Source organism: Panulirus ornatus, chromosome 9 (assembly GCF_036320965.1).
Source record: "Panulirus ornatus isolate Po-2019 chromosome 9, ASM3632096v1, whole genome shotgun sequence".
Classification (NCBI taxonomy): Eukaryota; Metazoa; Arthropoda; class Malacostraca; order Decapoda; family Palinuridae; genus Panulirus; species Panulirus ornatus.
In genome coordinates this window covers 30,911,130-30,927,095 of record NC_092232.1, presented here as the reverse complement: position 1 = coordinate 30,927,095, position 15,966 = coordinate 30,911,130, and the positions used below count along the sequence as shown (strand labels likewise).

At 38.6% G+C, this 15,966-nt stretch overlaps 1 protein-coding gene across 8 annotated transcripts in view; it reads right to left on the bottom strand.

Annotated features, from left to right (window-relative positions):
- Positions 1–15,966, bottom strand: part of snama (something that sticks like glue) — a 301,283-nt gene that overhangs the window by 101,083 nt on the left and 184,234 nt on the right. For all 8 annotated transcript variants that reach the window (XM_071664963.1, XM_071664959.1, XM_071664964.1 and 5 more), the window contains exons 6-8: positions 12,677–12,765; positions 10,472–10,580; positions 1,014–1,129 (exon numbers count right to left, since the gene is read on the bottom strand). In XM_071664963.1, the coding sequence (XP_071521064.1) occupies positions 1,014–1,129; positions 10,472–10,580; positions 12,677–12,765 (314 nt within the window). The remainder of the gene's footprint in view (positions 1–1,013; positions 1,130–10,471; positions 10,581–12,676; positions 12,766–15,966) is intronic.

Below are 15,966 nucleotides of genomic sequence, written 5' to 3'. Positions count from 1 at the left end.
AATTCACTCTATTCCTTGCACGCCTTTCACCCTCCTGCATGTTCATGCCCCGATCACCCAAAATCTTTTTCACTCCATCTTTCCACCTCCAATTTGGTCTCCCACTTCTCCTCGTTCCCTCCACCTCCTGCACACAACTCTATCCATAGCCCATGCCTCGCAACCATACAACATTGTTGGAACCACTATTCCTTCAAACATACCCATTTCTGCTTTCCGAGATAATGTTCTCGACTTCCACACATTCTTCAAGGCTCCCAGAATTTTCGCCCCCTACCCCACCCTATGACTCACTTCCACTTCTATAGTTCTATCCGCTGCCAAATCCACCCCCAGATATCTAAAACACTTCACTTCCTCCAGTTTTTCTCCATTCAAACTTATCTCCCAACTGACTTGACTCTCAACCCTACTGTACCTAATAACATTGCTCTTATTCACATTTACAATCAACTTTCTTCTTTCACACACTTTACCAAACTCATATATATATATAAATATTGCATTTATTTATCTATTTTGCTTTGCCGCTGTCTCCCGCGTCAGCGAGGTAGCGCAAGGAAACAGACAAAAGAATGGCCTAACCCACCCACATACACATGTATATACATACACATTCACACACGCAAATATACATACCTATACATCTCAACGTATACATACATATACACACACAGACATATACATATATACACATGTACATAATTCATACTGTCTGCCTTTATTCATTCCCACTGCCACCTTGCCACACATGAAATAACAACCCCCTCCCACCTCATGTGTGCGAGGTAGCGTTAGGAAAAGACAACAAAGGCCCCATTCATTCACACTCAGTCTCTAGCTGTCATATATATGTGTGTTTGTGTGTGGATGGGCCATTCTCTGTTTGTTTCCTGGTGCTACCTCGCTGACGGGGGAAACAGGAATCAAGTATAATAATAAAAAAATAATATACATACACACACACACACACACACACACATAGAATAATGCATCTGAGATTTACTACTTACATGTCAAGCAAGCGAACAAATTTTCCAGATGAATTTATCATGACGCCAGGTACATTTGGGTCATTTACTTCAACCAAAAACTTGGATGGGATGCCAGTGCTCTTCCGCAAGTCTTGCTGAAATGGATAACAGAGACAAAGAGTTACCAAGGACACTTTCTATTCATATTTTCTATGTCCTTATATATAAAACAATAAAAACACATTTGTAACAAAGTTAACAGAAAACTGGGCTACCCTAGAAACATGAAAAAACCAGAAACATTCCTTTTCTTAAACATGCTCAAGATATCCCTCTTGAGCTAGGTAATAATATCAAAAACAGATGACAAAGCATTAGAAGGAAAAGCTTGGAGAGAAAAACCCTCACTTGGATCCTTGCTCTGTTCTTCCTTTTGGAAATTAATAAAGGAAGGAAAGATATTCAGCCATCCTCTCCCATCCCTCTTAGTTGCCTTCTACAACATGCAGGGAATAAATGGGCAGTTTCTCCCCTGTCCCAAGGCATAAATAATATATTCTTTTAAAATGAAAAATATGGTAGCAAAAGCACGAAAAATTAAACAATTAATATTTTCTCTACCCTTATTTGCCATGGTCATGTGGTGAAGTTTATGAATGAGGTTGGGATATATCCCTGAGGCAAGAGAGAAAGAATTCTACCTCTGTATTCGTGTGTCATAGAAGGCGACTAAATGGGGCAGGAGCAGGGAGCTGGAAACCCTCCCCTTCTTGTATTTCAACTTCTAAAAGAGGAAACAGAAGATGTCAAGTAGGGAATGCTCATCCTCCTAGAAGACTCAGATTGGGGTGTTTAAATCTGTGAGGATGTAGCCAAGATCAGAGGAGAGATAGAGAGATTGTTTGTGGAAAGAAATCTGGATGTTATGGCTCTGAGTGAAATGAAGCTCAAGGGTAAAGGGGAAGAATGGTCTGGAAATGTCTTTGGAGTAAAGTCAGGAGCTGGAGAGGAAAAGAACTAAGAAAGGAGTAGCACTACTCCTGAAACAGGAGTTGTGAGAGTGTCACAGAGTGTAAAAAAGTAAATTCTAGATTGATGTGGGTAAAACTTTAAAGTGGATGGCAAAAGACAGGTTATTACTGGTGCTTATGCACCTGGCCATGAGAGGTAATATCACGAGGCAAGTATTTTTGGAGCAGTTGAGTGTGTCAGCAGTTTTGGTACACAAGACTGAGTACTAGTGACGGTTGATTTAAATGCAAAGGTATGTAATGTGCCAGTTGAGGGTATAAGTAGTGCAAAAGGGGTATTCAGTGTTATGAACAGAAATGGTTAAGAGCTTGTTGTGTGATGAAAAAGACTGGAGACTGGGAATACCTGGTTTAAAAAGAGATATACACAAGTATACACATGCAAGTAGGCGATGATCATTGGGTACTATTAATTAGATTACATATCAAATAATTGGCATGTAAAAGAGAGACTTTTGTATGTAAACATGCTGAGACAGGCAGCTGGTGGGATGTCTGATCACTATCTTGTGGAAGAGAAGGTGAAGATTTGTATGGGTTTTTGAAAAAGGAGACAATGTTGGGGAGGAGAGAGGTGAGACTAAGTGATCTTGGAAAGGAGACTTGTGTGAATAAATACCAGGAGAGATTGTGAGTAAAATGTCAAAAGGTGAGAGCAAATGAAGTGAAGGGAGTGGATAAGGAATGGAAAGTTCTCAGGGAAACTGATGGCATGTGCAAGAGACGCATGTGGCATGCGAAAGGTGGGTACATCAAAAAGGGTAATGAGTGGTGGGATGAAGAAGTAATATTGCTGGTGAAAGAGAAAAGAGAGGCATTTGGATGGTACTTACAAAGAAGGAGATACATAAGAGAAAGTGGCAGGAGGTCAAGACGAAGGTGCAAAGGTTCAAAACGAGGGCAAAAGAGAGTCGAGGTGAGAGAATATCATTAAACATTATGGAGAATAAAAAGATGTTTCGGAAGGAGGTAAATAAGGTGGAAGTGACAAGAGACCAAATGAGGACATCAGTGAAGGGAGCAAAAGGGGAAGTGATAACAGGTAGTGATGGAGTAAGGAGGAGATGGAGTGAGTATTCTAAAGGATTGTTAAAAGTGTTTGACGATGGAGTAGCAGATGTTGGGTGTTTAGGTCTGGTTGGTATGCGAAGTAAGAGAGTCAGGAAGAGTGGTTTGGTGAAAAGAGAAGGGGTGGTGAAAGCCTTGCGAAAGATGAAATCTGGCAAGGGGGTGGGATTGGATGGCATTGCAGATGAATTTATTAAGAAAGTTGGTGACTGTATTGTTGAATGATTGGTACGGATATTCAATGTACGTATGGATCATGGTCAAGTGCCTGAGGATTGGAGGAATGCATGTATAGTGACACTGTATAAAGGCAAAGGGGATAAAGGTGTACTCAAACTACAGAGGCATAAGTTTGTTGAGTATACCAGGAAAAATATGTGGGAGGATATTGATTGAAAGGGTAAAGGCATGTACTGATCATCAGAATGGGTGGGAGGAAAGTGGTTTCAGAAGTGGTACAGGATGTGTGGATCAGGTGTCTGCTTTGAAGAATGTGTGAGAAATACAAAAACAAATGGATTTGTATCTCACATTTATGGATCAAGAGAAGGAATATGATACTTTGTGAAAGGTATTAAGAATATATGGTTTGGGAGGTAAGCTGCTACAAGCAGTAAGAAGTTTTTATCAAGGGTATGAGGTGTGTAAGCTAGTTGGAAGAGTGAGTGATTGGTTCCCAGTGAACATCAGTCTGTGACAGGAGTATGTGATGTCACCATGGTTGTTTAATATTTTTATGGAGGGAGGGAGGTAAATGCAAGAGTTTTGGAAAGAGGGACAAGTATACAGTCTGTTGGGGATAAGAGGGCATGGGAAGTGAGTCAGTTGTTGTTCTCCAACGATACAGCACTGATGGTTGATTTGAAAGAGAAATTGTTGAAGTTGGTGGCTGAGTTTGGAAGTGTGTGAAAGGAGAAAGTTGAGAGAAAATGTGAATACAAGCAAGGTTATTAGGTTCAGCAGGACAAGTAAGATGGGATGTAAGTTTGAATGGAGAAAAATTGGAGGAAGTGATGGGTTTTAGATATCTGGGAGTAGACTTAGCAATGAAAGGAACCATGGAAGCGGAAGCAAGTCATAGGGTGGGGGAGGGGCAAAGGTTTTGAGAGTAATGAAGAATGTATAGAAAGAGAGAACGTTATCTTGGAGAGCAAAAATGGGTATGTTTGAAGGAACAGTAGTTCCAACAATATTATATGCTATGAGTAGGGTTGTGTGGGGGAGGGTGACTGTGTTGGAAGTGAAATGTTTGAGGACAATATGTGGTATGAGGTGGTTTGATCGAGTAGGTAATGAAAGGGTAAGAGAGATGAGTGTTAATAGAAAGAGCGTGGTAAAGAGAGCTGGTGTGTTGAAATGTTTTGGACATACAGAGAGAAGGAGTGGGGAAAGTTGACAAAGAAGATATATGTGTCAGAAGTGGAGGGAACAAGAAGCTGGACACCAAATTGGAGGTGGAAGGATGGAGTGTAAAAGATTTTGAGAGATCAGGGCCTGAACATGCAAAAGGGTGAAAGGCATAGACAGAATAGAGTGAATTGGAACAATGTGGTATGCTGGGGTCTATGTGATGTCAACTGACTGAACCAGGGTATGTGAAACATCTAAGGTAAACCAGGAAAGATCTGCAGGGCCTGAATGTGGACAGGAAGCTGCAGTTTTGGTGCATTACATATGAGAGCTAAAGAATGGATGTGAATGGTTGTGGCCTGTCTTCATATGCTTCCTGGCAATACCTTGTTGATGCAAGGGGTAGGATGCTGTTTCCTGTCGGGAGGAGTGGCACCAGGAATGGATGAAGGCAAGCAAGTATGAATATGTACAAGTGCATATATGTATATGTCTGTACATATGTATGTATTATTTTTATTATTATTTTGCTTAGTCGCTGTCTCCCACGTTAGCGAGGTAGCGCAAGGAAACAGACGAAAGAATGGCCCAACCCACCCACATACACATGTATATACATACACATCCACACACACAAATATACATACCTATACATCTCAATGTATACATATACATACACGCACAGACATATACATATATACACATGTACATAATTCATACTGCCTGCCTTTATTCATTCCCATCGCCACCTAGCCACACATGGAATAACAACCCCCTCCCCCCTCATGTGTGTGAGGTAGCGCTAGGAAAGACAAAGGCCCCATATGTATATGTATGTATATGTGTTTATCTTCACACATATATGTATTCATGTGTTCATGTATGGGCGTATATGTACATACATGCGTGTACGAGTGGAAGGGCTGTTCTTCATCTGTTTCCTGGCACTACCTTGGTGATGTAGGAAATGGGGATCAAGTATAATAAATATACAAATAAATATGTATATGTACATGTGCATGTGGGTATATATGTGTATGTGAATGGATGTCTTTCTTCATATGCTTCCTGGCACTATCTTGCTGACATGGGAAACAGACATCAAGTAAAATAATAATAAGGATTACTGAAAGCTAAACAGGAAAGAAAGGTAAAGGCATACCATATTCATATAAAGGTATGCATAAACATGAAAAGTGAAAAAGTAATCTTCATCTACCTTTGTTTTGCTGTAATAGTGTTAAAATTCACAAATGCTACACTTGGCATGCAATATCAAAGAGATGAGTGGAAATCTTATCTCCAATGATGTAAGTCATAGCTCATCACGCACCAACAAATGATATATGTCAAGTTTAAGGCCTAAACAGTAAATAGTCTAGCAATGATTCTTATTACCTAAAAGTCCTAAAGTGAAATAAAGTTCCCATTTCCCTAATCTCACCTGATTCACAGGGTCTTTGATGTGACTGCAAATCCAGACATTGAAAAATACCACTAATATCTTATTGTCAAAAATTTCAAATAATGTTTACAAACTCACCTCAATGTCATTTATTCTATGACTATTAGGTGGTTTGTTATGTTATGAGTATCAGTAAGCAGGAAATCCTACATAAAATGCTTGTTCACATAAAATAATAAAGAGGGTAAATGAGATGTGCAGTCAATGAGAATTAACAGATAACTGGTTAATGCAAAGTGTGCAAAGGAGATTTCTCTCCATCAATGACTTGTATATCTCTTAATTATCCTCTTCTCAATCATCTTCATATGTCCCACAAATTTCAGCACACCCACCTAATCTTTCTCATACATACTCCTCTTACTACCACACCTCTCTCATATCAAAATATATATCATTCGAATAAACCTCCTCGCACCACATACTGTCCTTATACACTTCACTTCCAACTCATCCACCATATCCCATACTTTCTTACCTTGGGTCCTTGATTGGCATCCATACAATATCATCACTTCTCAACCCCATCACCCATCCTAAGACTCACTTCGGCTCCCATGGTTCCACTCACTGCCATATACACTCCCAGTTATCTAAAACACTCCCTTGCTCTGATATCTTGCCCTTCAAACTCACACTCCAAATCGCCTGTCTCTCTTTACTGCTAAACCTAAAAACCTTGCTTTAATTCACATTTGCTCTTAACTTTCCCCTTTCTCTTTCCCCTTCCCCACGTTCTTCCAAACTCAGACACCAGCTTCTTGATGTTTCTCATTTAAACCTGCCACCACCATCATGTCATCGGCAAACAATGACTCACCTCCTAGCCCCCACCTATCCCACCCTACGCTTAACAAAGTGTATGCCTGCTCCTCTCTCTAAGACCATTGCATTCACCTCCCTCACCACCCTATCATTCATAAACAAATTAAACAGCCATGGTGACACAGTGATGCAGACTCTCCCTCACCTGGAGCCACTCACCATCTTCTCTCCCTACTTTCCCTACTTACACACACACACACCTTACTTTCTTGATAAAAAACTCACTGCTTCCAGCAGCTTTCCTCTCACACCTCACATTCAAAATATCTCTTACAAAGCATCTGTATCAAACCCTATCATATGCTTTCTCCAGACCCATAGGTTGCACATGGAAGTCCTGTGTCTCTAAGTATTTCTTGCACACATTCTTCAAAGCAAACACCTGATCCATAAATCCTCTACCATTCTTGAAGCTACATATGTCCTCTACCATTCTTGAAGCCACATTTGTTCCTCTCCAATCTGAAATCTGTGCATACCGCCATCCTTTCAATAACCACTCCCATACAACTTACCAGTTACACTCACCAAACTTATATTTCCAAAATTTGAACATTCACTTTTTCCACCTTGCCTTTATACAATGACAAAGAACAGGTATTCCAACAATCCTTAAGCATCTCACCATGAGCCATACATACACTGAAAATCCTAACTAACCAATCAAAAACACAAAATCACCCCCTTTTTCAGAAATGCAACTGAAATCCCATTCACTTTAGCTGTTTTTGCCACACATCTTATGCAATACTGTCAGCAACCCTTCTCTTTTCACCAATCAATTTCCATGACTCTCTCATTTTGCATATTTCCACATCCAAATCATCCAATATTTGCCGCCCTGTCATCAACTATACTCAACAACCCTTCAAAATACTCACTCCATCTCCTGTTCACCTCATTTCTGCTCTTTACCATTTCCTCAGCTGCCCCTTTACCATTGTTCCCATTTGTTATTATGCCTTTCTCACACTATCAATCTCTTTCAAAAATGCTTTTCTCACACTATCAATCTCTTTTAAAAACATTTTCATACTCTCCCTAATGTTTGCCAATTCCTGCTTATCCCTACTCTCACTTACTCTCTTCAAGCCTTGTGCCTTCCTCCTGATCTTTGCTGCTTTCTCTTGTACATTTTCAAATTACCTGTTTTTCTTCCCTGCATATACCACCCACACATCTCTCTTTCCTCTTTCACTAGCAACTTCACTTTCTCATCCCATCACTCACTACCCTTTCTTACCTGTCTAAGTCACACCTTCCATATACCACACACTTCTCTTGCATATGTCAGCAATGCTCCTCCCAATCCTCACCTACTCCTCTAGCTTCATTTCCTCTCATCTTTTGCCATTCTACACTCAATCTCTCCAGGTATCTCTTCTCACAAGCCTCTTTTCCAGGATCACTCACTTTCACAACCATTTCCCACCCATATCATTCCCTCTTTTCCTAAAGTTTCTACAAACCTTCTCCCTCACTTCTACAAAGTAATGATCAGATATCCTACCAGGTGTCCCTCTCAACACATTCACGCCCAAAAGTCTTTCCTCTGCATGCTAATCAATTAGCATATTGTCCAATAATGCTCCCTTACTATCTTTCTTACTCATCCAAGTTTCCTTATCTTTTTTTATACATATTCACCATTTCCCGCATGAGCCAGGTAGTGCCAAGAACTGGAGACTGAGCCTTAAGCATGAAAATCCTCACTTGGCCCCCTTCACTGTTCCTTCTTTTGGAAAAGTAAAAACTGGAGGGGAGGATTTCCAGCCCCCCCACCCCCCCAAGTCACCTTCTACGACATGCAGGGAATACATAGTTAGTATTCTTTCTCCCCTATCCTCAGGGATAATATTCTAATGTATATCCCTCCTTTTTAAAATCAGGCATCTACAATCACCAGTCCTTCTTCAGAAAACAACTACACAAGCTGTTCGCCATTCTTATTCACAACAACCAGTATGCCATACCCTCTAATGCACCCTTAGTTGCCACATCTTCCATTAATGCATTCAAATCATCATAATGCTTACTCCTATGCATCAAAACTGCTGACACAGTTACTTAAATCCTCCCAAACATTCACCTCACTTCTTCAGTTCTCTGTACACAAAGACCAATAATCATCCACCTTTTATATTCCACTTTCATTTCTACCTATATCAATCTGGGTCTCACTTCCTTACATTCTTTCACACATTCCCAAAACACCTCCTTCAGCAGCAGAACTACCCTTCCCTTAGCTTTCATCATTTTCTGCATCATTAAGGCTGCACCAGGAATAGATGAAGCAATGGCTTCATTCACTCCCATCCACTCTCTAATTGTCACATAAACTGCATTGAAACCAGAGCCTCACAGACCTTTCCATGGTTCCATAAATTGCTCCATCTGCCCTAGGTCAGCCCAATGTCTTGCATTATCTTCTTATCTAACACGTATGCTTGGGTTATTTGGTTTCAGTAATACTTTCAATGTGCCATTCCAATGAACAATGTACATAAAGTATCTTACAGAAACCGAATCTCTTAAACATATGAGGGAGATAAGTATGTCTAGGTCCTCTGTAAGTAATTCAATCCTGCTCGCTTTTCACTTCCCTTATGACCTAAGCTTCATCTGCAAACATATTCAGGTAGGGGTCCAAACTTTTGGGCAAATTATTCACACAGATCAAGAAGAGTAATGGTACCAAAACAGATCCCTGAGGCACTCCACTGGTGGCCTCCACCCAACTGGAGTAGGTTCCTCTGTCATGTATCCTCTATTCCCTTCCATTAACATTATCTTCAACCTTCAAAAGAGTCTTCCCTTTGCTCCTGCCTAGCATTCCAGCTTCCTAATCAGCATCCCATGCAGTAAAGTGTCAAATATTTTCAGGCAGTCAAGAAACAAACAAAATACCCCATCTGTTTTTTTACATCTAGGACAAACTTGCCTTTCTTCTTTCTTTTTTCATCTAAGATAGACCCCCACTTTCTCAGAAATCTAAGAGATTCATTACACATACCCCTCTTTCCCTAAAACTGAGTTACCTGTCACTTTTGTAATTTCTCTTCTACAGAAAGTCAACCATTTGCTTTCTAATTAACTTTTAAAATACCTTACAGACCACACTCACCAAGGAGTCTGGTCTGCAGAGCAGTGCCTATTTCTTTCTTGTAGATGGGCATGACATCTGCCATTTTCCATCCCTATAGCACTTTGCCTTTCTCCAGCAACATCTTGATTAGTATTTCAAGTGATCTATCTAGTGCATCTGAACACATCTTTAGCACATATGGTAAAATTTCAGCAGAACATTAGCCTTGTATGCATCAAGACCTTTAAGTATTCTATAGATGTCATTTCTAGCTATCTCAATGTTTTTTATGAAGCCTTCTCCCCATCTTATGTCTTCCACCGAGAAAACACATTTGAACTAGTAATTCAGTTCCTCAAACACACTTACATCAGCCTCAAGTCTATTTCCCCATGAATCCCTTAACCTGATTAGCTGCTCTTTAACTGACAATCTACTCCTCATGAATTTATGGAAATATTTTCACTTTCCTTGTCTACAAAATTCTTTTCAGAATTTCTCTGTTCCTCCTTACTTAAATGAAACCGTAAATGCTGACAGCATTACACAAAAAACAAAAACTGTATGATGGTTGAGAAAGTTCTAGAGATTAAGTCCCAAAAGAAAAAATTCAATCCTTGTACAGTAAAAACAGATCATAAAACAGTATCCTAACAGGATTTGCGGTACTTACATTGTTCAGTGGACACATGTTAACCCAGTGGCCACTCTGATGACATTTGTAGCATTTGTAATCCAAAGGCACTGACCCCATCATTCTACTAACTCGAAGTTTAACATATCTGTGAAAAAAGAAATCATCTTAACATTACAAATTTAGTTGGCATTCTTCAAAAAAATTAATTCAAGTTCAAGTCCACATCCTTAAGGTATAAGCTGTACTAATTCAAACAAGCTACTGTACACTGTGATGAATCTAAAACACATTTACAGATCATGAACTACTTTAATTCTTTACTTACAGCATGTCATATCTAAGATCATTACAAATTTACTATCACTTAGGTACTTTCAAGTGGTGCTGAATTGTAATGATGTTTAGCAATACATTCATTCTCTCCTGAAGGGCCATCATCACCTCATATGGTAGAAAACTGACCCCAATGAAAAATATAGGTTTGGAAATTTGAAAAACCTTTTCCCTCCAAAGTGACTTCTCATGAGCATGAGTGATTCTCTGGGTTACTTTCTAGCAAACTCAGGGTAAAGATCTTTTATCCTTCTGTCATTCTTGTGGAGAAACGCTAGCTTTCTCCACCTATCACTATCCTCCCAACTGGGTAGCAACTGTTCACTCACTTCAGGCCCACCTTCAGCCAATCAAAGACCATTACAAAGATAATGTCACCAACCTACTCACTCTAGAGTGTCAAGCAACTTAATACTAACAGATCATAGGCATCAGTCCACAAGCAGTCAAAGTAAAAGAGCTAAAATGTTTTTGAAAAGGAAAGGGAAGGGCTAGGAAAGGCAAGGAACCCACAAAATTTTTTTTGTGAAACTGTCCGAGAGAAAAAGTTTTTCATATTTCATACTGTATATTTCTTTCTGCTGCAGTCTTTCCTGTAAGCATGAGAGCATACCATCATGAAGGAGAGACTCTAGAAAACTTTCAAATAAGAAAACTAAATCCAAAGACAGAAATAAACAACTTTAGAGGAGATTCAAGGACACACTAACCTATTCCAACTGAAGATGGAAGCCCCAAGACCCAAACTGGGTAGATCCACAGTGTCTTAGCCCAGGTACTGTCTGACAGAGATAGTAGACAAATGTCAGGCTCCTTTTATTGATTTCTCCAATGAAGGGTTTCCTAGGAAGGTCATAGTAGAGACTAACTTCCTCATTATGTGCTGTAGCACAGAGCCTCAGATGAGGAAAAAAATCTTTCTCAAAGAAGAGATATTTCATGCCAAAAGGGGTTTAAAGGTTCCAAAATGCACAAAACAATGTTCCTCCAATAATCTCTAGTAATATCCTAATGCCTCCAAGCAATCAAACTGAGAATAAGGCATGATACTCTCTTGACAATCTCTTTCTAGAGATGATGACAAAAGAGCTATTTCTAAATTCAAGTTTCATTCTTGGCCAAAAATCCAAGATTTGGGTTTATCTTAACCCATACATGACTGATTTCAAACAGATGATTCTCAAGTCTGGATATTAAGTATAACTCACTTCAGTATATACCTGAATATAAAAATTAATAAGTAATAAATAATCCATCCCCTCCTATTCTAGGCTGCAGGGTGGGTCTTGGAATTATTTCTTGTAAAAAACTTGGATTTCTAATCTAAGCTGCACCCCAAAGTTGAGCCATCACTTTGAAAACATGTAGAAGGGAGTAAGGGAGCAATGATGTACCACATTGTTTGTTTATATTAAAGCCAGATCCATGGACTGACAAACTCTAAAAAAATGCCTCAGCATTATCATTTCTTTGTAATTAAAAGCTTTTTTCTTGTAAAAAGCTTCATGTTCCTTCAATCTCCATATCAAATTTTGTTATATGGTGAAACCTATACCAATTCTTTTTCATCCATCCTTACACCGAATAGATCACCAGTGCAAATAATTACCATTCACTTCCATGGTTTCATATGAAACACCCTTGCACTTAAACATTCATTCCCTAAATACACTCAACTTTCTTGGCTTTCCTCTCCACCTTATGTTCTCAATTTTACCATCTCTTCTCATTATACCCTTAAATATACCATTATTCACATTCATTATCTCTCTTCTATGTATCTGCTTAAGGTAGGGTTTTAGTGAAAGGCCTTTCTTAACAGTCGATTGCACAGTTATCAACACCTCTTTCCAAATCACATAACCAAAAATATGAAAAATTAATCTAAGGATACAATAATATACTTACTTTGATGGATGATAAGCCATTGTTGATTGTGCGACCATAGCGTTGATTTTGTCATCTTCACTGCCATCCATCTGGGTTAAATCTGTCACCTAAAAAACATTACAAATTCAAACAATATCTATTTACTGAAATTTTTCAGATATGGAAAATTATTACTTATACAACTACAAATCATTATAAAACAAATCATATACTTCAGACAGCTGCAAATTTTCTCCTAATGCCTCAGTCACAGCATACTATCAAATACAACTAGATTCATTTTCAAACTTCTGTATAAAACCAAAACCTGCACCTTGGATTCACAAAACATGAAATGGTTTACCTTTGTTTGCTTAATATATTTCATTCTAATTTCCATTCATACTGGGCAGAATCAGTGCAAAGAGTTACAACTTGATAAAAAAATCAGGAAACCAAATAACATGCAACCATCAAAAAAAAAGAAAAAAAAATCCATCAGACAACCTAGATATCCTTGAATATGGTGTATGAAAAAGTAAATCAGAACTGGGATTAAAGATATGATGATAAATATGTGTAAACTGAATTTCCACTTTTCTGCCCTAAAGGTTAATTTGCACAATAAGCCAATTCTTCCGTGACAATGATCTCCACTTTTTATTTCATCCCAAAATCACCTGAATAACTAAAAGTCACTTCTATAGCAGTGAATCTTTCTGAATCTTGCTACCTCTTGCATAGGTTTCTTCAACAGTCTAGTCCTCAACTTTCTCATCATAAATCTTTAACCAGTATCACTGTCAACCATTATGCAGCTCATGTCCATAATATCATGCAGTAGATTACATATATCAACTGTGCAAGAAGGTGCTAATCTCTTCCTTTAACTTTAATTGTAAGTTTGGCCCAGAACCAACTTACACACAGTCATGATTAATGGTCTCATTGTCTCACTGCTAGTCTTAATAACATCTTCCCACAAGCACAATATACAGTTCCTGTTTTCTTTATTACTTCTAAACAACACTTTCTTTCTTACTAATCCTTTATCTTATTGTGAACTCCTAAAATTCAAAGTGATAATGATTGTAAGGGGATCTATGGGGAAGGAGGTGAAATAGTAGCTGAATGATTTTCTTCTCATCTTCACATTCTTTCTTTACCAGCTTTACTGTACATCTCCTCCTACCATATGATGAACTATTATGATATCTAAACATGCAACAACCACAAGAACAGAGACAAATGAAATACCCTCAAAAAACCTTACACTTACTGCACAAACACCCAGCAAACAATAGCACAACTCACACAACCTCACTCTGCTACTCCATAAAACTCTAACCACAAATCAAACATTTCATAAGTTGATGCCAAAGGCATTAAAAGCAAACACACAAATAAGCATACACCTCATTCGATTCTCACTAGGGCTGGACATGGGTCCTTGGTGTTCTTTAGCTTCCAGAGGTCAATTGTTGACCTGATCCCCTCCCTCTAACTCCACACAAAACTGTCAACTTACAGTGAATTCAATTATGAGAGAGATATATATCAGATAACTTTACCACAAAACAAGTGAACCAGTGACTCGGTGAGCGTTTCTCAAGGGCCTGTGGATTTAGTGTTCAGGCTGCTATCACCTAATGTAATCAATGTGACACTAACACTACCCATCCAACCAGTAAACTAGTGAAACACTGACTCAGTAAGAATCATCTTCAGTGTTTTAGACTTTCAGGGATACGGTTGCCCTTTGTAAACACCATGAAACTAACATACCAGCATCAGCACGGTCCTCATAATGTCACCCCTATCATCGGAACATCCTCCTGACCCAAACTCCACTGACAGATGTCCATCACCACAATCGCATTGTACTAACCAGTGCTTGTACAGAAACACAAGGGCAGTCCTATAACTACTACTGTGAATGTCATACACAATCCATGAACAAGTGTACAGCCATGCGACCTATAGCCCAGTTTTCTCTTAGTTATGTTAACTACTATAATACTGAAATTCAACCATGAAACTATTCATCACTTAATCTTCATTAACAACATAATGGATGTAATTCACAGTATTATTGCAATTCAACCACTGTGGAACTTTTTGTCACTTAACATACAACTAATCACAATTATTGATAAGCAACAGAATTTGCTCTGTCAGTTAACCTTCCTGTACAAAGTAGATGTACCACACTAATGTGCTTATCCAAATTACATAAGTATCCAGCCCCCTTTTGATCCTAAGCTCTTTTGTGAATGCTTAAGCAATTACTTTTTATGGCCCCTATCATTCTGCAACATATCAATACTGTGCCTAGGTTCAATAAACCATTCTTTATCTACTTATTTATCTAATCCAAGAGCACAACATACATATGGAGCACGTCAAAATAGAAAAAAATTTCAGAAAAGCATCTGACACCGCATCCAAACACAACCTCACACACAACATCCTAAACACCACGCTTCACAACTATGACAAGAAACTGCTGGCAAACTTCATAGCTAGCTACCAAGCCAGAGTCACTCACAAATTCTTCGCCAAAAAACCCTAATGCTCCACAACGGATATCCCTAAGAAACAGTTCTTTCTTAATCTCATTAATATCTTCTTACATATATCTTTCACCACCTCCTACATAGCACAATATGACAGTTCTTTCAAATTCAGGTGACCTCAAAATCACATCATAGCAGCTTAACACTAATCATACAACAAAACCCTACAACACAATATCATGCAACTAGAATACTGGCTCAACCAAAATTGAATGGTCTGCATCAATACAAAAGTCCAATGTCATTCCTCTAACCCCTCATACTGTACACATAAATCTAACTTGCATCCTTCTTTCAACCTAACTGGCCAATCACTTCCACATGTTTTACTGCAACATATCTGACTGTAACTATTTCAAAATTTACAGTTATTACAAACTTTGATCATGTTATGATCAGGGATACTACTTTCAGAGACTCAATGTATGTAATTAGAGCTACGTCATTTACAAAATTCAAATTCAGCGTTATAAATCATAATCATGATTATAATTTGTATCAAGTTGAATGTCTCACTTAAGTTTGAAGTTCATCAGTTTCTTCTCTTTCATTAGCTAAGGAATTACTCTCTTGTTTGAACATATAATTACATCCATATTCTGATCCACCATTTTCCCATTGTGCAAATTTAGTCACCTGAACTATACACTGTTGTTTCTAGTTCGTCAATATTCCTCAGCATTGCTTCAGTTTTCATTAGTATCTCAATAAACCCTGACATTTTATCTCAGCAGTGTGTAAGTCACGACATTT